Below are 25,625 nucleotides of genomic sequence, written 5' to 3'. Positions count from 1 at the left end.
CAGAACCACAACACAAAGGCATCAATTCTCCTCCTATCATACTTAGTCGTTTTCCAGCTCTCTGATGCATAACAAGTGATTGCAAAGACAATGGCCTGGATCAGGTGCATCTTAGTCTCTAGACTGACAAACCTATCGTTTTAGGCCAGTTCGTAGAGGACATGAAGGATGAGGTTGTTTTAGATTAAGTAGCTGATTCTACTTTAATTTCTCATCTTTACCCATGAAATGGTTCTTTCCTGGGGTTAATGTTTGGAAACTATGGTGGCCTAGAGGTACGAAACTATGCTGCAATCCCAAAGGCATACAGTTCAAACCCACCAGCTGCTCTGGGGGAAAAAGACGGGCAATTTCCTCCCCTGCGATTTATTGCTCTGAAAACCCACTGGAGGGTTAGCTATGTGTCGGACACAATTCAGCAGTACATAACACATTGTTTATAACATACTAATATAGAACACAAGATTTAAAAAAAAAACAAACCACCACAAACCAACAGCGGCAACCTGCTTGGGACTTCCTATCATTTCCCTGAGCCCTTAACAGACTAATGCTCCGTATGCTCACAATATTCTGTCTTCTAGTAATAAATTTCTTAACCCTTCCCACTACTTGTGACAGAGACAGGATTCTTACTCTTGAGTATCAACTGGTATCCCATCAATTCCTGGGGCCTTATTTTTTGTCAATGCCTTCAATGCAGCTTGAAAGTTGTCTTTCATTACCATTAGTTCTTGATCGTATGCTATCCCCAAAATGGTTCAATGTTGACAAATTCTCTGGAGTACAGTTACTCTGTGTATCCCTTCCATCTTCTTCTCATGCTTCTTACAGCATTCAAGATTTTGTCCATAGAATCCTTCAGTCTATGCCCAAACTATTTCTACAAAATTAAAATAGTAGACAGAACTTTGGGGAAACTCCCTAAGAAATCCTAGCTTTAGTCACTCCCCTGGAAGCACCAAGCAGCCCACAGAGAACATGCGCAGGGTTTTAGGAGCCATGTAGCTAGGAGGGAGAACTTCTATTTATTTACAACAAATAAGACATTTCAAAACACAAGGAAGCTTTGTGTCCTACACTGCTGTACTGCTGTGATCAATATAAGAAAAGCAAGCACTAGGACCTAAACTAGAACTTTTAACTCTTCTTACATGATATTTAAAAGATCAAGACTTAGGGGAGCTCTGGTGGCCTAGTGGTAAGAAGCTGTACTGCAATCCCAGAGATATGAGGTTCGAATCCACCAGATGCTCTGCCAGAAAAGGAGGGGTAATCTCCTCCTGTACCTGTTGGATCTGATTTGACAGTACAAACACACACAAAATAATAATACAAAAGAAAAAAAAGATCAAGACTTGTGATTGACCAAATATTCATTTAAAAACCCAGTAATAGAAAGCAAAGAGATAGAAACAATCCAGATGTTCATCAAAAGAATAAAGAAAGAAACTATGGCACATTCACATAATGGAGAGCAATGCAGCACTAAGAAAATAAAATTCAGTAAACATTGCATACTGTCATTGTATCTAGAAAACATTACATGAAATCAAATAAGTCAATAAAAAAAGAACTACTGTGGTATAAAAAGCTAAGGAAAGGTTATAGAAAAGGGAAAGATAATGGATGGAGAAGAGATTGAGGTTGTTAGCAACTACAGCTTGCTCAGATCCACAATCAACTCTCTTAACACCAGCAGTCAGAAAATCAAAGGAGAAATTGCATCAAGAAAATCTGCTGTCATGGACCTCTCCAGAGTGCTGAAGAGCAACAATGTCAGTCTAGATATGAAGGTGAGCCTAATCCAGGTCATGGTCTTCTCAATTGTTATGCTTCAGAGAGTTAAACAATGACTAAGGATGACAGAAGAATAGATGCCTTCTAGTTGTGGTGCTGGAGAAGAGTCTTGAACATACCATGGACTGCCAAGAAAACAAATCGGTCTATTTTGGAGAGGGTGAAACCAAGTCTCTCCTTGGAGGCTAGGATTTTGAAGCTCCACCTCACTTATTTTGGACACATGGCCAGGAGAGACCAGTCCTTGGAGAAGGACATCATGCTCAGAAGGGTAGATGGACAGCACAAGAGAGGAAGACTCCGGATGAGATGGTTTGATAACTGGGGCAATGGGTGTTGGTGTGTTGGAATTAGTAAGACTGGCTCAGGACAATGGCACATAACAACAATACCATACTATGACAGGTGTGGAAACAGGAGTAGCATCCTCTTCCTAAACATGCCTCTGGAAACTCTATGAACTTTGATAAAAGTCGATAGTTGTAGAGGGATTCTGGCTTTTTTGTTCATAGGGTCGCTATGAGTCATGCTCAACTCAAAGCAATCAACAACAAGGAAACTTACACATAGAAGCATGCTTTGATGGTTACCAGGAATGGGAAGGGAGGAGGAGGGATAACTTGGTGAAAAGCAAGACAATAGATGTAAGGATTGCTTAGACATTGTAGTCTATGAAAGATCAAATGAAAAAGTAATATTGTAAACTTCCACTCAATTTTATTTTTTTTTTAAAATGGTCTTTAAAATTTAAACAAACAAAAAACCCCACATCCACAAAAACCAGAATGGAATATGGGCCTTTAAGGTCAAAGGGCACAACACAGTCCACAAAGACGATGTTATATTTTGGTGAGTAGGGACTGAGTATCAACAACTTGTGAGCAGCCATAAAGCACATTGGTCTCTCCACGTTCGGAACAAAGTGAAGGAAAACAAAGATGTGTAGAAACAATCCATGCAGAGGACTAGAGAATCATAAGAACCTCAACATCTACAATCTAAGACCAAGACAACTGGATGGTGTCTGGATACCACTACCAACCACCTTAAAAGGAATCACAATAGAAGAATCCTGGATGCAGTAGGGGAAATGTGGAACAAAACACAAACTAGCCGGGCCTACTGGTGGATAACAAAACTCATCTCCTTTTGACTCCACTTCCAGCCAAGAACAGGCATTCTAAAAGGTTAACAGGAAGCTCTGGTGGCTTAGTGGGTAAGGAGTTGAGCTACCAACCTAGAAACATTCGATTAGCATAGACCAATTGTTCTACAGAAGAAATGTGGATAATCTCCTTATGTGCAAGTTACATCTTCTGAAAACCCACTAGAGGGTCAGCCATGAGTCAGTTCCAACTTGACAACAATAAACAACAATAGAAGGTTAAAAATACCACCAGGAGAGACTTTTTAAAAAACTTGTTTTGTTGTTGTTGTTGTGCACTGTTGAATGGGATCTGACTGGCACAGTACAAGATGGCCTCTTCTCCATCAGAGTATCTGGTGGATTCAAACCGTATGCCTTCGGGATTGCAGTGCAGCTTCTTGTGACTAGGCCACCAGAGCTCCCTTAAGACATGCTTCTCAGAGTATAGAGTATAAGATAAAAAGGATAGTGTTCCAAGGATAAAGTCCAGAAGGCATGAAAGAAAAAACAGACTAATGAAAATGAGAATTACAGGGAGGAAGTGGGGAGAGAGTGATAATATTCTACCTACTGTAATTACTGATATAAAACAAAATGTACATGAATGAATGGATGAATGGAAAAGCAATTTGTTTTTTTTCTTTTCCACTAAGATCACAACTGGGGGAAATCCAGTAAGAAAATTCAAGACACATGAAAATATATTAAACTATATTCAAATAAGCATAAAAAGAAACCTGCTTATCTTCTCCCAAAGTTTTCATGGAAACTTGAGATATGTTAAATTGCAAATCAAAATGGATTTCTGTCTTCTTCACTTCTTTGCTGTTGATAATTATGGGATTCTTTAGAGTAACAATGAGCACCTTCATCTTCTCAGTTTCTATAAAACAATGAAATACATCAACACATAACAATACATATGGTGAAGGGTCTTAAATTTACAATTCCAACTAACTGCACTAGAACTTTTGCCAACTATCCAGCGTTCTCAGCATTAAGAAGTTGAAAAGAAAGAAAACTGCCTTAGAATTATTTCTATTAGTTTCTATTAGACACAGGTGTGTGTCCATGTAAGTACTTGATTTTGCACAGAAAACAACCCAAAATCAAAGAAATAGGCCGAATTCTATAGTTTATCTACTCTGAAAGAGTATTTTATGAATACAAACCTCTCATTTGCAACATCTATTTTACTTTTCAACATATTAAGCACAGTAGTCATTCTCTTTGTCTTTCTCTGCTTATTTTCCTCTCTTCTCCACCTTTCCCCATGTTGTTGTTATAGGTCATTGAGTTGGTCAGAATAAAATTCATTGCTCCCAATATGAAGCCATAAAAAGGGAATAATCTAGCACTATTTCATTGGAATCTCCATAGAGAGACAGAAATATTCTCAGAGAGGTTTGTTTCAGACAATAGTTTTTTATTATTATTATTTATTATTATTATTATTATTTTGTGTACCATCAAATTAGATCTGACTGGTACAGGAGGAGATTGTTCCTCCTTCTCCAGCAGAGCATCTGGTGGATTCGAACCGAGCACCTCTGGGATTGCAGACAATAGTTTTCTTGACCATCTCCTACCAAGATACCAGTCCCTTTTCATTCATAAAACTGGTTTTAAAAGATAAGTAGCTTAGATAACAATTTAAGAGTCTAAAAACCATAGCATGTGTAAGTTGAATTGGAAGCAGTAAAAGAGAAAAGATTATGGCAAAGCAGACAAATGAGAAAAAAGGAGAAGCAAGACATCCTGGGGGGCGAGACTTGTGCTGCTCGGCACGGTGGCCCCCAGTTACATCACAGCTACTGAGGATGTGAAAGGCTACAGTCCAAATTTAGACGCGTTTAAATGCATAAAAAACCTAAAAAATAACATGTTTATGAATTTATAGATAGAATTCATGCTTGTAGGAAATGAAAAAATGTGTAGTGTGTGTAAGAAAGAGATAACTCATCAGTAATAATTTTTATAGTAATGGTATGTTAAAATATACACATTTTTATTCTAGGATGAATGAAATGTATTTATTGAAATGTAGTTGTTTCTTTTTGTTTTTGTCAACGTGCCTATCAGAAAATTTTAAATCTTAATTTCAAATGGAATTGTAGTCTGCAGTGGATATGTTTGGGAGTGTGCATTTTAGTGTCACCTCTGGCCCTTTGAAGCTATGTGACCAGCCAATCACTTAAATACTTGTGCTGCTACAGGAAAGCAGTTGTAAATAAAGCTCAGTCACCCCTGAAACACTAGTCTTGACATTTAGTCATTGCAGGGAATATCTATAAAACCTAGCAAAAGGAATTAAAACTTAGCAAAAGGAATTTTTGAGCATTTGGAAAGGCAACTAGTTAGGCAGAAGAGTGGAAGAGTTCAGAGAGGAGCCTGAGGATTGCAGCAGCTTTCCTCCACTGCTGTCAGCTCCCACACGTGGTGAGCCCATGTGGGCCTGGCAGAAGTGTGTCTCACGGGGCTTTTAATGGGTACCTTTTCAGAAGTGCATCACCTGCAAAGTCCAATAACACAACAAAGTACAAACACTGATGAAATTGTGCCGTTCAAACTCTCCTACACCGCTGGTGGGAGTGTAAAATAGTGTTATCACTATGGAAAGAAGTTTAGCACGTTCTTAGAAAGCTGAGGCTAGAAATAATACCATTTGGTCCAGCAGACCCACTCAAAACTCAAAATCACATTGCTGTAGTGTAGGAAGCAACTCAGAGTTGACAATCCAGGGGGTTTTCAGATGTTGTAAATCACACACAAGGAGATTGCCCATTTATTTCTCCCATGGAGCCACTGCTGGATTTGAATTGCCAAGGAGGCACCATGTTTGGATTCATAACTCTTTGCTGACAATGCCACCAGAGCTCCCTTGTTGGTAACCCAAATGCAGCACCTCTCTGCAGGTTTGGATCCACAGCATTTCTGAGGGGGGAAGATGGGCTGCTGCCTCCTGTGCAATTTACAGCTCTGACTTGATGGCAATGAGATTGAGTTTAGCACTTCCATTACTAGCCATATATCCCAAAAAATAAGGTCTGTGACCCTAACACATGCATACACATGTGTACTGCAGTTTTATTTACAATAGCAAAGAGTTGTAAACAGTCCAAGTGTCCATAACAGACAAATGGCTAAAAAAAACTGGTACATCCACAAAATGGAGTTTTATGGATAAATCTAGAATGACTGATAGTGTCAGACACAAAATGACAATTACGATGTAAGACCACTACTATAAAAACTTAACAAAGGTTTACATACAATATTAATTAATTAAGCTGACTACACCTATAGAAAGAAATGCTGGAGAAGCTCAGTATCATCAGTCTGAACAAAGGTGGCGGGGTCAACTGTGGAAATGACCATCGATTGCTCATTGTTCAACTTGAATCTGAAGATCATCAAATCCTTATAAGAGTCAAAATATGACCCTGAACATATCCCACCTGGATTGAGAGACCATCTCAAGAATAGATTTGATGCACTGAACATTAATGACTGAAGATCTGACAACGTGGGGGAGAACATCAAGGACAACATACATGAAGAAACAACAGATCATCAAAGATAGAAAAGATCAAAGTGGAAGTCAGAAGAGACACTGAAACTTGTTCTAGAATGTAGAGAAGTTAAAATGAAAAGAATAAATAAAACAATAAGATCATTAAATAGAAGATATTTAAAGGCAACTTAAGATGATATGGAAAATTATTATAATAATATGGAAAGAGATATTGGAGAATCTCAATATTGGCAGTCAAATCCAGGCCAGTGGCTGATGTGGAACAATCAACTACTCAGATGTAAGTTCAAACTGAAGATGATGAAAATGAAAACAAGTCCACATGAACTAAAATACGTGAGAGCACTTTCCATGCTGTGGGTGCACTACGAAGAAACTGTGAGACACAGCGGTGGAAAAAAGGTGAAGAGATTGTGGTACTGCTGTGAAGTACCTGTGACAAAAAGTAACCTTAGGAACCTCGGAGTTGAAGCCACAAGTTAAAAGTTTCGGTTGTGGGATGATTGAAGGAAAAGTTTGAGATAGAGTTTGCTGGACTAATTGAAAAAACCAGCAATGTATTTGTGCTCCTGAACTGAGCCTGAATTTTCACTAACTGAGGAACTGTACTTTGTTAATCTGGTTTGGGACTACTGGACTAAACCTGGACTTGCTCTGTGTGATTTTCTTTGTTTTCCCTACTTCCCAAGCTATTCTCCTAATAAACTCCACAACTGTGAGTGAATAAAGTCTAAGAGTCAAGTTGCAAAGAACATCAGAACCAATGACTGGTAAAAATTGGCTTCCCTCACATTGCATCTGCTTTTTTTTGCACTGTCGAATTTTAAAACGATCTTAAGATTATTGTTGTTGTTGTTGTATACCATGAAGTTGTAATGAACTCATAGGAACAAACAAACATAAAAAAGATAGACATATGAAGATCATTTGCAAAGAAAGCTACCAAGAAATGCCCAGAGAGGGCTACCAACAAGGTGTATACTAACACAGCCCAGAACCTGATCTAGACTTTTAACCTTAAGAACTGTACAAAATTATGTTCCTTCAAGTCACCCATTTGTGGTAGATCTATTATAGTTACTCCAGGAAATCAAGATATCTATGTATAAGCTGAGAGGAAAGATGAATGTCAGAGACTCAAAAGTGAGTCCAAAGGGCTGATATTTCAACATAATAACATAAACTCATTACTACTTCATCTCTAGGAGAGAGGGAAGTCAACTACTACAACCACTTTAGAATGAGAAAATGAATTTTCCTGAATCCGACAACTGCAAAGCAAAGGAATGACTATAAATATCATCACTCTGCCCCTAGCACAGTATTCCTTCCATTGTACCAGTCTCCTTTCCACATCAAATAACATTCAACCCTGCTCTAGAATTCAACATAGGTTGTTGTTGCTGTTGTGAGGTGTCATCCTGCACTCAAGGAGAGAGGAACAAGAAGAAACAGTGAGACTTCAGTACCATTAAAACAGAAGAGCCAGAAGGAGAGGATGTTCCATCAGACAGAGGTTTTGAGCTGGGAAAACACCTAGAACCAGGAGAACAGAGACAGATCACTTTCTCCTAGAACTGGGACCTTGAATTTGGACTTCTAGTCTCCTAAATGTCTAGCCTCCAGTAAGGAAGTATAGTTCTCAGGGAGTTACACTGCTAAGCCAAAGGTCACACCTCTCAGGAAATTCAAAACCCCAAATTCAATGTTCCAAGGCATAAAAAAGTGACAATTTCCTCTCATGTTATTTATGGCCTTGAAAACCCAGTGGTGGGTCAGCTATAAGACTGTTCTAACTTAACAGTAATGAGTCAGTGAGTTGTTGTTGTTGTTATGTGCCATCAAGTCGCCTGCAACTCACAGCAACCCTACGTACAACAGCCCTAAACCCTGCTCTATCCTGAGACAATCTTATTGTCTCTGACACACCCATCCCTATTATCCCATTCACTGAATCAATCCATCTCATCGAGAACTGTGAGAGAATAAATTCTTATTTGTTAGAGTTATCCACCTTTGGTATCTTTGTTGTAGCAGCACTACATAAACCAAATATTGGGTTACTTTAAAATACTCATCTTACCTACTGTGTTCCAGTTAGCCACTGCATCCTTGAAAAGTCTTACTGATTCCCACAGTTCACTCTTGGAAGAAAATAAAAGACATCAGCATATATGCACATACTTGTAGGTCAATCATTTTTAATGACTTAGGTTTCATCAAGAATTACACATACACACAAAGAATTATATACCCTTACCTTAGCACTGTGGATATAAAACGTTATGCTCCAACTTCCTAGATTAAAGTCAATCCAAAATTTCTCTAATTTTTCATTTTCTGGTCTTTTTAGCTGGAAAAGATAGTTACAGCATGAATTACATAAATCAATCATGTGCAATGGTCATGAGAACTACTTAAAGAAGTTTTCCCCAGAACTATTCTAATATTATGTTGTTCTTGTGATATGCCATCACTTTAAAACTAATTCATAGCTGACCCTCCAGTAGGTTTTCAGAAGCTAAAGACTGCACTGGAGAAGACTGCAGATCATTCTCCTGTTGAGCAGCTGGTGGATTCGAACTGCATGCCTTTGAATTGGCAAAGCAGCTCCTTACTACTAGATCACCAAAGCTCTTAACATTACAGAGTTTCTTTTTACTGCTTCACTTAAAAAGAGAAGAATCTCAAAAGAAATATTTAATGTGGACATTCCGAAGAAGAAAGTCCAGAAAACTTGGCTGAGTCATGATTTTTAGACCTTAGAAGATTTATACCCATGCATTCAGGTGATTGAGATTGACAGGCTTTTTACATGGTGGATCTATTTCCTCTAGAAAAAAAAAAAATTAAGAAAAAAAAGGAAAGAGGTAAAAACAAAACAAAACCACACCACCACCACAACAAACTGATCAGCCTCGGACTATAAAGGATTGAAAAAGCAGGCATATGTCCCTAACTTTATAGGAACAGACCAGGGTGTATCAAGTGAAGAAGCAAGCAAATGGTCCTTTTCCATACATCAGAATATGAATAAAGTTGCCCATTCATAAGGGAAAATGAAGCTACATTCTAATAATTCACCTCACTTGCACGGTATAAATGCTAAAATTCATCTATCAATTTTGTTGTTGTGTATCAGAGTCTCAGAACCAACCCATAGCTGACTCTCTGGCAGGTTTTCAGAGGCAGTTAATCACATGGGAGGAGATTGCCTATCCTCCCATGGCTGGTGGCCTCAAACCACGTCCCTTCAGGATTGCAGCACAGCTTCTTGCCACTAGACCACCAGAGCGTCCTTCTCTATCAACAGCCATGGAAATATATATATACACACACACACACACACACACTTTATATACATATATGTTATATATACGTTATATATACATACATACATATATATACATATATGCACATATATATACATACATATATACACATATATACATAAATATACATATATAAATATAAATAAGTTCTAAAACCCAGTTGCACTCAAGTCCATTCTCACTTATGTGTGTTAGAATAGAACAGCGATCCACAAAGTTTTAATTGGTCTGTTTTATGGAAGTAGATTCCAGCACTTTGTTCTCCAAGGTACCTCTGGGTGGACACAAGCCTACAAACATTCAGTTAACAGCTAAATGCACAATTTGCACCAGGAACACCAAGCAGCAATAACAGGGGCCTTAAAGTTAGTGATAATGTATGCATGGAATGACAAGAAATAGCGGAAAAGGAGAACATATTTTAGAGTGGAAATCTCTAGGAGGTGAAGTTAGCTCCCATTTGTAAAAAAGCTCTTCTCAGTAGAGTAAGCTGATTTGACCACACATACCTAACTCTACATTGTATTAAACATCACTTTTCAACACTTCCCCCATATCCCCAAAGGAAAACATACCTCATGGCCATCAGCAAAAGCAGCAAGACATGGAAATGAATAGATCCTGCAACACATCTCACAATTACATGGGAAAATATGTGGGAGTTAAGGCAATCTAGAAATTCTCTACAAATAAGCAGTTACTAATAAGGCATGCCATGGAGTCTCTTTTTACAATTCATAGCAGGGAGTCAGAACCTGCAAAGGGAGAGTGCCATCTGACAGTAAGTGATTCTGGTTTAGAAAATCACCTGCTGTCAAGTCAGGGACAACTCAAAGGGACTGAGTTATAGTAGAACTGTGATCCATAGGGTTGGTTTATTTACCGTAGGTCATCCCAAGGCAGGTCTCTATACTATATTATAAAAAGTCATTCTCAGTTTGTGATTTTTAAAATGACCACAATGTCTGATCCTTATGTTGTACATTACCTTTCCCCGCATTCAGTTTAATCTACTTAGTAATTTTTAGTCCCCTCTCCATTCATTCCCTTCTTTGGGAATCATCTAAATTCCATTTATAAAACCTTGCCTTAGCTTTTTATACTAGCATTCTAATAATAATTTATTTCTCTTCTCCATTCTTTATCTCTGTTAACCCTCCAAGATTCAGTCTATGTTCAACCCATTAGCTTTTTATATTAGTGATATTTTTCCATATTTTTCCTTTTCTGTCTGACTCATGTCACTCAGCATAATTTGTTCCCGTTTCAGTCATGCTCTGCAGTTCTTCACATTTTTTGATTGTTTTTGAGTATTTTTAACCCCCAGGGGTTTTAACCTCTGGTTTTTGTGAACTAACTAAATAGCTCTTTCTTCCAAGACACTTCTGGGTGAACTCAAACAACCAATTTTTCAAAGAGCAGTCGGATGAATCAACTATTAGCATCACCAGAGATTCTAAGCTAAGTTTACTGGTACTGCATACCATTACCCCATCCTTTTTGTCACACTATGACGATGATGATCTGGGAGTTATGTTGTCAGATTTAAAATATCAGTAAGGTCAGGTTTCCACCAAGATTCCAGAAGAATGACAATAAAGAGACCAGACACTTATGAAATAATGGGATCTTTTAAATATTATGCATAGACTAAAACTGTCTAATACAGTCACAGAAGATAAGGTACTTCAGTTAGAAGGCACATAAAATATGATGAGTCCCTCAGATTAGAGTCTACCTTAATGGCAAGAATAGAAAAAAAAATTTTCAGTCAATGATAAAGGGCCTTCATTTGCTGATGTGACATGACACCCGAAGAAATAGCTGCAAACATTCATTAATCTGGGCAGTAAAAAGTATGTTTCTAGGAAAATGTGAAGTTGTGAAAATTAAATGGAATACATAATAATTTCTATTTTAGGTATGAATGAACTGTAATAATGGGGGATGGTGTGTTAGAATCAGTGATACTGGCTCAGGACAGGACAGGCTTCAGAGATGCGGTACACATGGTCACTATGGGTCACAGGTGACTCGACAACACATAACAATGAACTAAAGATGAACCAGTCATATGATCTACCATGATGTTGCTGTTATGTGCCATTGAGTTGCCTGAGACTCATAACGACCTCTATGTACAAGAGCTCTAAACTAGCTCCAACCTAGCCATCTCAAATGCACTCATTCCCACCATCTCAGTCACAGAATCAATCCATCTCATAGAAGGTCTTCCTCTCCTGCATCGCCCATCCACTCTGCCAAACATGATGTCCCTCTCCAAGGACCAGTCCCTCCTTGCAACATGCCCAAAGTATGTCAGACTAAGTTTCAGAATCCTTGACTCCAAGGAGCATTCTGGCTTCACCTTCTCCAGGACAAACCTGTTTGTTCTCTTAGCAGTCCATGGTATATTCAACACTCTTCTCCTGCACCACAGCTCAAAGGCATCAATTCTCTTTCTATCATCCCTATTCACGCACTCTCTGATGCATAGCATGTAATTGCAAAGACTGTAGCCTGGATCAGGTGCACCTTAGTCTCCAGCCTGACATCATTGCTCTTCAGTACTCTTGAGAAGTCTCTCACAGCTGACTTTCCCAATGCAATTTGTCTCTTGATTTCCTGGCTGCTGTTACCAAGAGTGTTGACTGTAGAGCCAAGCAAACTAAAATTGTTAACTATCTCAATCTCTTCACCATTCATACTGATGCTGCCAATTGGTCCAGTGGTGAGAATCTTTGTTTTCTTGATGTTGAGCTTCAGTCCATATAGGAGGCTGCAATCCTTGACCTTCTGCAGCAAACACTTCAAGTCCTCCTCAGTTTCAGTAATCAGGGTTGTGTAATCTGCATAACACAGGTTGTTGATGACTCTTCCACCAATCCTGATGCCACATTCCTCCTCATACAGCCCAGCGTCTCAGATGATCTGTTCTGCATACAGATTGAAAAGGTATGGAGACAGAATACATCCCTGATGGACCCCCTTCTTGATTTTGAACCGTGTAGTGTCTCCTTGCTCTGCTCTGATGACTGCCTCTTGGTCCAAGTATAGGTTTCACATTACAAATTGAAGAGGAATGACATTGCATTCATAATAAAAAAGACCATTTCAACATCTATCCTGAGGTACAATGTAATTGTAATTATGATGTAATAGGACAATATTCCTAAGCATACAAGGAAGACCTGCTCATTCCAATTTTATTGAAATGTACATATTAACTACAACAGCCAAACATGAAAAAAGGACTATTCCTACCAATTTCTGTAGTGAAGTAGATAAAATATGCAAAAAGAAATATTAAATATAAGTTAGCAATGGTAATGCAAAAGTTGGAAATGAAGAATAAGGATTAGTAGTTGGAAAAGATGATCTTAGTGATATTAACTAGGCCAGATACAACTCATGACAGAATTCTGTATTACCAACAACTTATTTATTACCAACACTTTATTTAGCAAACATAAATGATTACTATGCACACGGATCTCACAAGACAGAATATATAGGAGTTAAATGGACTATATTTGTAGAAATAATTATTGGAGAAGCTCAACATCATCAGTCTGAACAAAGAAGGCAGGGGTCAACTGTGGAAATTACCATCAACTGCTCATATGCAAGTTTAACTTGAATCTGAAGAAAATAAAGCCAAGTCCATAAAAAGTCAAAATATGACCTTGAACATATCCCACAGGGATTGAGAGACCATCTCAGAAATAGATTTGCTACACTGAACACTAATGACTGAAGATTAGACAATGTGTGGGATAACATCAAGGACAACATACACGAAAAAGAACAAATCAAAGACATAAATCAAACTGTAAGTCAGAAGAAACACTGAAACTTGTTCTGTAATGTAGAGTAGTTAAAGTGAAAGAAAGACATGAAATAAGAGAATTTATCTTAAAAGGCAGCTTAAGAAGACATGGAAAATTATAATTAAATAAGAGACACTGGAGAATCTCAGTATTGGCAGTCAAAAAACACAGGTTTATGTAACAGACAATCAACTACTCAAATGCATCTTCAACCTGAAGGTGAAGAAAATGAAAACAAGTCCACGAGAACCAAAATATGACCTTAAGTGTATCCCAGTTGAATTTAAACATGATCATAATAATGTTGTTTTTGCATACCACATAACAGACTCATAGCTGACCCTCCAGTGGGTTTTCAGAGGCTGTACATTACACAGGAAGAGACTGCCCATCTTTCTCCTATAGAGCAGCTGGAGGATTCAAACTCCATTCCTTTGTGTTGATAGTGTAACTCCTTAACACTAAGACATCAGAGCTCCCTATCTTAAGAATAGATCTAACTGAAAATTAATGACTGAAGACCAGATGAATTCTGGAATGACATCAGATCATCATCCAAGAAGAAAGCAATAGGTCATTAGAAGGACAGGGAAGAACAACAGACAAAAACGAGTCTCAGAAGAAACTCTGAAACTTGCATTGGAACAAAAAGAAGTCAAAACAAGAGGAAGAAATGCTGATATAAGAGCTGAACAGAAGATTTTATCAGGCAGTCTGAACTGACAAAGCAAAATATTATGACACAGGCAATAAATTGGAGTTAGAAAAATTAAAAGGGAAGAATACACTCAACATTTCTCAATCTGAAAGAACTGAAGAATAAATTCAAGCCTTGAAACATTTAAGAGTTCTATAATAAAAATCTTGAATGAAGCAAAAAGCATCAAATTAAAATGTAAAGTTTGTATAGAATCCCTGTACCAAAATAAAAAGGTCAATACTTAATCATTTCAGGAAGGTTCATATGATTAAGAACTAATGAAAATAAAGGCAGATGTTCAGGCTGCACTAAAATTACTGGCCAAAAAAAAATAAGGCTTTAGGAATATGATATAATTCTAAAAGACATGTTTCAACAAAAAGATGCAGCCCTGGACATGCTCACGAATTTACACCAGAAAATTTGGAAGGCAGCTACCTGATCAACTGACTAGAAAAGATCCATGATTGGTTCTTATTTTAAAAAAAATCGGATGCAACAGAATGTAAAAATTACCCAACAATATTATTAATACACATATAATAATCACTGAAGATCACTCAAAAATGGAAATGAACTTTCAGAAATTCAAGCTAGACTCAGAAGAGGCTGTAGCATGAAGAATCTCATTCCTGGGTCAGATGAATCTTGGCTGAATACCAAGGAATACCAGAGAGATGTTTACTTATGTTTGACTGGTGATGCAAATGTATTAGACTGTGTAGATCATAACAAATTATGGACAGCATTTGGAAGAAAGGGAATCCCAGAATACTTAATTATGCTCATGAGAAATCTATATACAGACCAAGCAGTAATCTGAACATAACAAGGGCATGTGTGCATGGCTTAAAAATGAGGAAAGATGTGCATCAGGGTTTTATCTTTTCTTTTTATCTATTCAACCTGTATGCTGAGCAAATCATTAGAGAAATTAGACTATATGAAAAAGAACATGGTTTCAGGATTGGAGGAAGGCTCATTAACAATCTGTATTATTTAGATGACACAATCCTGCTTGCAGAAAATGAAGGTTTGAAGCACTTACTGAAGAAGATGAAAGTCTGTAACCTTCACTATGGAATGCATCTCAACATTAAGAAAGCAAAATCTCCTCCCCACTGTAACAATCAACATTTTACAGCAGAAAAAAAAAAATCAAACCACAGATGACATTGGGCAAATGTGCTGCCCAGGACCTCTTTAAAGTGTTAAAGAGCAAGAATGTCACCTTAAAGACTTAAGATGCTCTGGCTCATGCCATGAAATTTTGAATAGCCTCATATGCCTATGAAAGTTTTACCATGAATTGTAATAGAACTTGATAATGAATAGGAATTTGAATTGTGAGGCTGGCAAATAATACCTAATGTATCAATTGTCAAAAGAACTGATGAATCAATATGCAGAGAAGGCCTAATATTCTCACCTCTGTACTCAATAGACCACTATTTTATTGTGGTTAAATGCTGTTCAGTCCAATATGACTTGTATCAACTCTATAAACAAGAGACCTGAACCCTGCGTTATCCCTATCATCTGACACACTAGAGCCCATTGCTGAAGCCACTATGTCAGTTCATCAGTTTAGAGTCTTCCTCTCCTTCACTGACACTCCATCTTTCCAAGCATGACATCCCCTTCTAAGGAATAGCCTTGTTTAGCTACATGTCCAAAGTATGCGAGACAAAACTTCACCATCCGAGGAGCACCCTGGCTTTCTCCGAGACATATAGGTTCGTTCTATTGTCAGTCCATTGGATATTCAGGACTGTTCTCCAGCCCTACAACTCAAAGACATCAATAATTCCGTTGTCGCTCTTGGTCACTGTTCAGCTCTCTGATGTGTGGCAGGTGATTTGATCAAGGCCTCAATCAGGCATACCGTAGTCTTTAGGCTATTCAACTTTGCTATTCAGTATTTTGGAGAGGGCCCCAACAGTGGACTTGCCCAGTGCAATATATCTCCTGCTCTCCTGAGGATTGTACCAAGGGTGTTGATTGTTGATCTGAGCTATATAAACTCATTGACAGCTCTTCAATCCTGTCTCCATCTACTGTAATGTTGACTTTTGGTCCTATGATGAGGACCTTTGTATTCTTGATGTTGAGATGCAATCCATATGAAAGGTTGTAGTCTTTGATCTTCTCCAGCATTTCATATCCTCCTCACTTTCAGCAAGCAAGGTTGTTAATGAATCTTCCTCTGATCCTGATGCCACATTCCTCTTCATAACTTCCAAGTTCACAAATTATTTGCTCAGCATACAGACTGAATAGGTATTAGATTGTTCTTTTTAAATGTTAGACTTTTTCAGACTACAACTAGTAAATAAAGTAACGTAGCTAAATTTATAGACAGACATCTTACCTTCTTTGGTCACCAAGGCTGCTGTTCAGCTGATTTAGAAACTGTCTACAGTCCTGCCAAGTAAATAATGCAAACTTATTTTAAATGGGGGGGGGCTGGGGAAGGAAATTCAAGATACCCAATTTAAATATTAGACTTATTAACTGTAGAGGACAATGTTGCTTTTAAAATTCCATTGTCCAGTAACATCACAATGCTTCACAAGGATTCATTTTTATATGTTAACTAAAACTGCTGTTTGTATAACAAAGATGGGTCTCAAGACACATGTTTCTGGCAGGAACCCTGCACCTCATTATGAAATTTTTGGATGAGGAATATGTATATCTTTGAAAATCAAAGGCACAATTACATTTAACCCAGCTGGGAAAGTAAACTAGAGAAATGCAACTTACCAGTAACTTCCATTGTAACATGTGGTGTCCTGTTAGCAAAGCACCTGCTGACCCTCCAGTGAGTTTAATATTTTTTTCTTTTTATTATTATTCATTTTAATGAAAATTTACCGACATTTTGGATTTCCATTCATTCACTTTGCACTTTTCTCATTGTACTGTTCTCCCTGCCAACCCCTTCACTCTAGTTCGTTCTTCTCTTTGAAAAGCAAAAGGAAAATTCTTTCATTGTTGGACAAACCCTACCCTCAAGTTCACTCCACTAGGCAGCCTTCGTCTGGACTCATGTCACGACAGTAATACCTAATCATATATACCTTTTAAACAACTCTCTCTCTCTCATCTGTTTCAATGCAGTATACATAATTTATCCCATCTCTCTCAGTCTCCCTCCACCACCCCAATCCCTATATCAGTCCTGTTTTACAACAGTGGCACTATGCGGTGAGTAACTGAAGGCAGTAACTGAAAGGAGATTGACCATCTTTCTTCCAAGGAGCAACTGGTGGTTTTGAACCACATGCCTTATTAGCAACTCAACTTCTTACCACTAGGGCATCAGAGTTCCCTAACATGACAAATCCATTTACATTTTGGACTTGTCTGGGTACCTTATCCTTTGCCAATTTTATCAGAATTTTGATCACCTTATTTCTTCAAGAGTTCTTTATATATATATCAATCCTTCTATGGAATATATATTTAATGAGGAAGGGTGTGTTTGCAGTTTACACTATCAACAACTATTAGGAACATAAATGTCCTGCTCCTCAAATTCTAAATGCAAACTCAGACACTGATTCAGGTTCTTTTTCTATTCCACTGCTGAATGTTAGTTGTTCTATTCAAACATTCTCACAGTGGGTGTCTAAATTCAACACTAATGAGACATCAGTAATATAAATCATAAAAAAGCAGTTCAATTAAAATACTGAACCTCTGAGGGAATAACAATTTCAGAAGCAAGATCATTACATCTACCCTATCTTCATCAAAGAGAAGGGAATAGTGCAAAGGAAAAAGAAAACTGTCTCTGGAACTTTTCTGTAACATCCCAGCCATTTTCTGCTTTCCTCAAAATTCAGAGGTGATTATAACACTGATTTTACAGATCAGGAAACAGACTCTCCAAATCAATTACCTCATTCAAACACTTACATTGGTAAGAGACAAAGGATTCACACCAAGATCAGAGTGTCACTTTGGTCTGGTCTTTCTTTCCAGTTAAATGATACTGAATCTCAGCTATGTATCTATATATGTGGCAATCTGCTCCAAGTCAGAGCTAATGAGTTTTAATTTCATAAAATCCCCTATTATGCTGCAGTTTTTATCAAAAAGACCTGATTTAACTCAGACTATTTCTTTCTTATATGGTCAATGGTGTTGAAGATGTTTAAGCTGTTCTGAAAGAATTAAAAAAACAAGACTCCAGGAATTGATGGAATACCAACTGACATATTTCAACACATAGATGCCACCCTGCATGTGCTCACCAGGTTGTGTAAAGAAATCTGGAGGACAACTACTTATCAAATTGACTGGAAAGAGGTCCATATTTATTCCCATTCCAAAAATAGGTGACCTGGCAAGAGTGTAGATATTATAGTACAATATCACTCATAGTACACGCAAATTCCTGCAAAATTATCCAAAAATTACTGGAACATCAACAGAGAACTACCAGAAGTGCAAGTGGGGTTTAGAAGAGGCCATGACCTGTTGGTTGTAAATAAAACGGAGTGGGCTCTCGTGTTTATAAAAAAAAAAAAAAAAAAAAAGAGGCCATGACCAATGTCAGAAGGATCCTGGTTGAAAGCAAAGAGTACCAGAGGAATGCCTATCTGTATTTTATTGACTATGCAAAGACATTTGATTGTGTGGATCACAACATACTGTTGCTAACCTTGAGGAGAATGGGAATCCCAGAACACATGACTGTGTCCACGTGAAACCTATGCTTGGACCAGGAAGCAGTACTCAGAACAGAGCAAGGAAACACTGCAAGGTTCAGAATCTGGAAAGGAGTGTGCTAGGGATGCATCCTGTCTCCATACCTTTTCAATCTGTATGTGAAACAGATCATTCTGAGGGCTGGACTTTATGAGGAATGTGGCATCAAGATTGAAGGAAGACTTAACAGTAACTTGCATTATGCAGATGACACAACCCTTTTTGCTAAAACTGAAGAGGACCTAAAGCATTTGCTGCAGGTCAAGTAATGTAGTCTTCAACCTGGATTGAAGCTCAGCATCAAAAGACAGAGTCTCACCACTGGGTCAACTGGCAGCACCATGATAGATGGAAGAGACTGAGATTGTTAACAATTTCAACTTATTCAGCTCCACAGTCAACAGTCTTGACACCAAATGCAAAAAAGCAATTATGTCAGTCTAGAGACTAAAGTGTGCCTGATCCAGGCCATGGTCTTCACAATTACTTGCTATGCATCAGAAAGTGGATCAATTACTAAGGTTGATAGAAGAATTGATGCTTTTTAGTTGTGGTGCTAGAGAAGAGTCTTGAACATATCATAGAATAGACTGCCAAGAGAACAAAGAGGTCTGTCTTGGAGAGGGTGAAACCAAATTTCTCCTTGGAGGCAAGTATTTTGAATCTCTGTATCACATATACTTCGGGCATGTGGCGAAGAGGAGCTAATCCTTGGAGAAGGACACCATGCTTGGAAGGGTGGAGGGATAGTGCAGGAGAGGAAGACCTCAGATGAGATGGGTTGATTCAGTAACTGGGGGAGCGGAGACAGGCATGGTAGCAAGACTGGCTCAGGATAGGGTAGGTTCAGAACTATTATATAAAGGGTCTCTATGAATTGCAGACAAATCGATGGCTTATAGCAACAACAGCATGTCTAAAAGGCCTATTATCCAACCCTTGCTTTGGATAAATCATGGGAAGATCAATCACCAAAAGAAACTTACATATTTGGTGAATGGTCAGCACAGGCAGCAAGTGAGACCTTTGATGAGATGGACTTGCAAATAGCCACTAAATTAGATTCAGACATGCTGGTGATTGTGAGAATAATGCAGGAGCAGACATGTTTCATTCTACCTCATGTGGGCACCCATGAGTCAGTGTCAACTCGATGGGAGCCAACAACGTGTATGAAATAGAAAGTTCAAGAATGCAAATTTAATCACATGTGAGTGAAATATCTCAGTCACAAAAGGACAAATACTGCGTAACGCCATTGTTAGAAAACAGGACTGACATGGAGTTGGGGAAAATTAAGAAAAGAGGGGATAAATAATGAACACTGGATTCGAACAGATGAGAGATAGAACTGTTTAAAAAGAATATGATTAGGCATTATTTCCATGACAACAGTCCTGAGTAACAGATGCAAAGTGAAGTAGAGTGGGGGAAAGGGAGGAAATAAAAGCAAACTGGAGGCGTGGTAGGAAGGAAAATGTGCAACAATGAACGAATGGAAATCCATGTTTTCTATAAACTTTCATTGAAATCACAATTTAAAAATTACTTTTAAAAAAGTAAAAGTACTTACTAAGCCTAACATAAGGCGTTCTGCTGACTTAGTCTATACGGAGTTACTTGGTCAACCCAAAGATTGTGCCTCTCTGGGAAATGAAAGTCCCCTAAAGTTCCTCCAAAGAAAGATGGTCAATTTCCTTCTGCGGAATTTACAGTCTAGGAAATCCAATGAGCAGTCAACTGTGGGTTCGTTCCAACCCGGTAGTAATGAGTTTGAGGGTTGGTTTGTTGTAAACCTAACATATCAAAACTTATGGAATGGATGCTTAAAGAGAGTATTTAGGACCAATCTTACCGTCTCAAATTCTTGGTCCTTAATTTTCTTAAAAACATCAGCAATAAGATCATCTTCAAACCATTCATGTACAAATTCATGCCTGGATTTTTTAGCCACCAGTCTACACAGTGCTTCAGAAATAGAAGTCTGCTGATCATAATCTATAGAGTGAAAACATGGTAAACATGGATAGTTTTGGACTTGAAAATAAGACATGAGTTCCACATAGTATTTTCTCTAAACTCTAAGAAATCTCATGTTAGAAACTAGTAAAAGATTACAGGCAATGAGAGATATTCTGGAGGAAGTAGACATTTCACTTTAAAGTTTAAGAAACATTAGAAGAGGCGTGGTACACAGTTTTTAGAAAAATCAGTAACACAAAATCAAAATGACAACATGTTCCCAGGACAAAGCTCAGAAGGAAAGTAGGAATATGATACAAGGACCAGATGAGATTCACATGGATTAAGAGTGAAGAATGTTGTTAGGAAATGAGAATTGTGGGGAGGGGTGGGAAGGGAAAAAAAGACAATAATGAATGAATGGGGGGGGGAAATGTATCAAGGATTTAATGAAAAACCAGTATGCTTTGTAAATGTTCAAATAATAAAAAAAAGAAATGATAATTATAATTGGTATCAGGATACAATCTGTATGGATGATTAAATAGAAAACCAATTTTCTCTGTAAATTTTAAATTTCTGTTCAAAACAGTTAACTACTGGGAGAAAACTTTGAACAATATATCATTACTTTAAACAGTAAGAATTCTGAGTTTATATATCACATAGAATATTTATGAAAACAATCTTATGAAACAGCCTGAAGTTTAAAAAATTTCTATGACAAAAATAAAATTCCAAAATAAACTGTTATTTTACAGCAGAAAGACTGAAACTCCATGTACTAACAGGTAACATGTAAGAGGAAAAAGCAAGCTGCACAGGGATACATACTATATTTTTTTTCCAATTCAAGACAAAATCATTTTATACCTATTACATAGAGTAAAATTATAAAATGTTTAGGAATGGAAAACTTCAACGTAAGGTCACTTCCACCAATAAGGAGGGGAACAGAATCAGGAACATGGGCTCTGAGGGCTTTATTTGTAATTCCATTTTATTAAAATTGAAGCAAATTTTAAAAAAAGTTAAAAATGAATAAAACTGCTTAGTTAGTAAATGGCCAGTAAACATTTTTAGATTATCTCACTTTGAGTAAAAAATCTAGAATTTTTTTAGAATTTGACTATTATTTTACTCTTCACAATTTCACGACACCCTCCATGTACAAGATTTATTATTCTAAAATTTAAAATGCTGTGCATTTCTTACCACCAACAGTCAAAAGTGTCCTTGCAAGGTCTTTCCTGAAACATTAGAGAAATGATATTTTAAAAAAATGAATTCTCAACAGGCACAACTTTACTCTATGGCACTAAATTTGAAAATCAAATCCTTCATTTCCAACTTTTGTATTCTAATCATTAATTATTGATGCATCTTAATTGCACATTTGCTCAATTTAAGACCACATAAGTTGGTAGAAGCCCTCAATTTATTTATCTTTAGCTTTAGTAATTGGTGAGTATATTTTAGTAATAGTTGTATTATCTGTGGGCTGATTGTAGGCTGACTGCATAATCTGCAGGCTCAGAGAACTTTGGCTTTGAGAAACAGTACACTGTAGGAATAACCTGAGGTAGAGTTGGTCCTTGAAGGGAGAAGTGATTGAGTAGGATGATGGAGAGAACACTGCTCACTACATGGTGAGTACTGGGTGGGTGGGCTCAGGGAGAAGGAAGAGACAGGACCTTTTCAGCTGTGTGGATATAGTTGCTGTTGCTGCTGCTGCTGCTGCTGCTGCCGCCGCCGCCGCCACCACTAGCTCTTCTAATTCTCAAGCCACATAGATGGATGTGGAGTATGGCCATGCTGCATTATTTATGGTTCTGTGTTCTCCTGCTCTTTCCAGCTGATCCTTCAATCCCCTTTCACAACTGCTATAGATGCCTCTACCTCTGCTGCTTCTGCTCCCACCATCCTCAAGGTTCCCTGGTTCCCAGGCTACATCAGTGTTCAAGATATCTGCATTGTACTGTTTACAGTTCTGTGTTCTGTTGCTCCCTTTATTCACTGTTTCAACTCAATCTCTTCCTTCAGTGTTTGTTGTACCTTTTCATCTTTCTTTTAAAATTGTGAGATGACTAGGTCTATACAAACATCAGTAATGAAGAGAAGACTCTGTGGACTGTCAGAGTATCCTCAAGTGTATAAGTCCCAAGGACACAGACGAGCTAGCTGCTATATTACAGAGGGTAGCAATGATCTGCATGATCTTCTGGAGGAAGCTCTGGAGTGACAGGGACTCTACCTCACCCATGCACAAAACAGAACCACTGGGCTTATGCTTGCAGCTTTATCTTTGACTTCAAATTTTAGAACACCTCAGACCTTGTAAGACCCACAAATAATAAAGTAGAATGATCACAGGATTGACTTCAAATGTAAGGGGAAACATCAGGTTAGCGGCTCTTCAAATCTTAATATACCACTAAAAGTAACCAGGAGATGTCTTGCACTGGCTAAGTCCATGGTCAGTGAATTCTCCAAAATGCTGAACAGCAATTATGTCAGTTTGAAAACTAAGGTTGTGCCTGATTCAGGCCATGGTCTTCTCAATCATCTGCTATGTATCAGAGAACTAGACAATGAAAAAAGATGACAAAAAGAATTAATGCCTTTGAGTTGCGCTGGATAAGAGTACTGAATATCCCATGGACCGCCAAAAGAACAGCTAAATCTTGGGACAAGTGCAGCCAGAGTTCTCCTTAGAGGCAAAGATGGTGAAGCTTCGTCTTTCATACTTTAGGACATGTGGTCAGGTGAGGCTATTTGTTGGAAAGGGACATCGTACTTGGAAATACAAAGTTAGTGAAGGAAAGGAAGACCACCAACAAGACACAGTGACTTCAGCAAAGTGTCAGAGATGATGATGATGACACAGGATAGGGCAGACAGCAGGTCAGCTGTTTGTAGAGGCATTATGAACTGTACTCGACAGCACCTAACAACAAAAGTAATGATTTTACTAGTGTGTCCCATCAGCATTTTTAAGGGAAAAAAAAAAATCAGTGGAAAAACTATATCCTGCAAAAAGCTCTTTAAATGACTAACACAATAGCAGAAAGCTCTTCATGTCATTCAGATCCTCCATGTCGACGCTGTCTCTCTTATCTCCATTGAGAACGATGTGTTACAGTACAGATGGTGTGTCACAGAGATGCCTTTAAGGCTGGTTCCGTGACTAGCATGGCGCCCCCATGTTTCACTGCAATTTCAAACCAAAATTCTGGGCCACTAGGAAAACAGAGTGATGATTTCTAAAAAAAAAATACTAAAAAACCACAATGTATGTGAACAATAAAAATATGTAAAAAGTTAACAAAGGTTTAGCACATTGTTAGATGCCATTGAGTCAACCACTCCTAGTGAACACATTAAACAACAAATTAAAACTTTATTCCAACCTGTGCCCTCTTCACCATCTCCATCACTCCCAAGCCAATTGTTGAAGACACTGTGTGAATTTACCTCATTGAGAGTCTTCTTTTCTTTTAGCTAGCAAGCAGCAAAGCCAACTTTTGAACCCAAGCAGTGTGATCCTATATTGTGGCTCAAAGCCACAATGGAAAAAGGTACCTAAAGCCTGAAGATCTGTTTCTCCTCATAAATTTAATGCAAAAATCCAAACTATTTGAAAAGAAGATCTTAGCAAAGTTTAGTCTTTTTTCCCCTCCATAGTGCTTAGTCCTTCTTCACTGTTGGTCATAGCACATGATACATAGCAGGTACACAAAGCATTTGTTGAAGAACATAAAGACAGAATCAGGTCTAAAGAACAAAGAGTATCAATAATGAGAGATTTCATCATTACATTTAAAAAACTTAAGTCAATGCCACTTACATAAAAAGACGAGTGCCTTCTAGCACAGAACATTTGTTTCTCTCTTCTCGAGGTATAGTCGCCAAAATACTGTTCAGTGTAGTCAAGGCCTATTCAGAGGAGGAGAAAGCGTTCATGGTGAGGAAACAAGATGAAAACCTATGTGAAACTTGATCTGGATTTCTAGGGAATTGTTACCCCTTTAATTATTGCAGCTCACCTCCTGCCCAATCACATGAGTTAGAGTCTGTTCTGTCACCAGGAATCCCAAACAAAATATGAAGGAATCCAACATCTGAATTTTCCCTGAAAGCACAATTTACTATTTTCAAAATTTATGCAGAAAGGATGATCCCTACACCACAAAAGGTAGCAAAGACCAAGAGTCATAGGCATAATAAATTTTTCAGATATTATAAACTGAAAGGACAAACTACAGAACCTCCATCAGCCATGATATACTATGCATTCCAGAGATACTCATGAAAGGACCAGTACATTTGCTGACCACACCTTATGAAAATCACAGCCTAAGCCAAGCTTCCTTTTCAATGGAGTAAGCAATGTGCAAAAGACATTTCTTACACAGTTCGCTGGTGTTTTTTCCCATCTGTGCATTGTATTGAAAAAACCCTTTTCTACAATCATAACAAAACAGAGAAGCAGGAATTGTTTCAAAAACAGCATAATCAGAGACACTTTAACATGTACTTACATGTCAGTACAGAGTGAAATAAAGGGTATGGAGCAAGATTTTATGCTTACTAAATAATA

The 25,625-nt window shown here is 37.9% G+C and overlaps 1 protein-coding gene across 1 annotated transcript in view; it reads right to left on the bottom strand.

Annotated features, from left to right (window-relative positions):
- The window catches only part of SYCP2L (synaptonemal complex protein 2-like), a 111,097-nt gene that overhangs the window by 77,150 nt on the left and 8,322 nt on the right, over window positions 1–25,625 (bottom strand). Inside the window, exons 7-15 of the mRNA XM_006891628.1 lie at window positions 25,072–25,157; window positions 24,873–24,961; window positions 22,241–22,275; window positions 20,919–21,061; window positions 16,716–16,768; window positions 10,390–10,435; window positions 8,743–8,835; window positions 8,566–8,626; window positions 3,685–3,830 (exon numbers count right to left, since the gene is read on the bottom strand). Of these exons, the coding sequence (XP_006891690.1) occupies window positions 3,685–3,830; window positions 8,566–8,626; window positions 8,743–8,835; window positions 10,390–10,435; window positions 16,716–16,768; window positions 20,919–21,061; window positions 22,241–22,275; window positions 24,873–24,961; window positions 25,072–25,157 (752 nt within the window). The remainder of the gene's footprint in view (window positions 1–3,684; window positions 3,831–8,565; window positions 8,627–8,742; window positions 8,836–10,389; window positions 10,436–16,715; window positions 16,769–20,918; window positions 21,062–22,240; window positions 22,276–24,872; window positions 24,962–25,071; window positions 25,158–25,625) is intronic.

Source organism: Elephantulus edwardii, unplaced genomic scaffold (assembly GCF_000299155.1).
Source record: "Elephantulus edwardii isolate Elephantulus edwardi_28Jun2011 unplaced genomic scaffold, EleEdw1.0 scaffold00101, whole genome shotgun sequence".
Lineage (NCBI taxonomy): Eukaryota > Metazoa > Chordata > Mammalia > Macroscelidea > Macroscelididae > Elephantulus > Elephantulus edwardii.
Note: the sequence above shows the minus strand (reverse complement) of the source record. Positions and strands in the feature narration are given on the sequence as shown.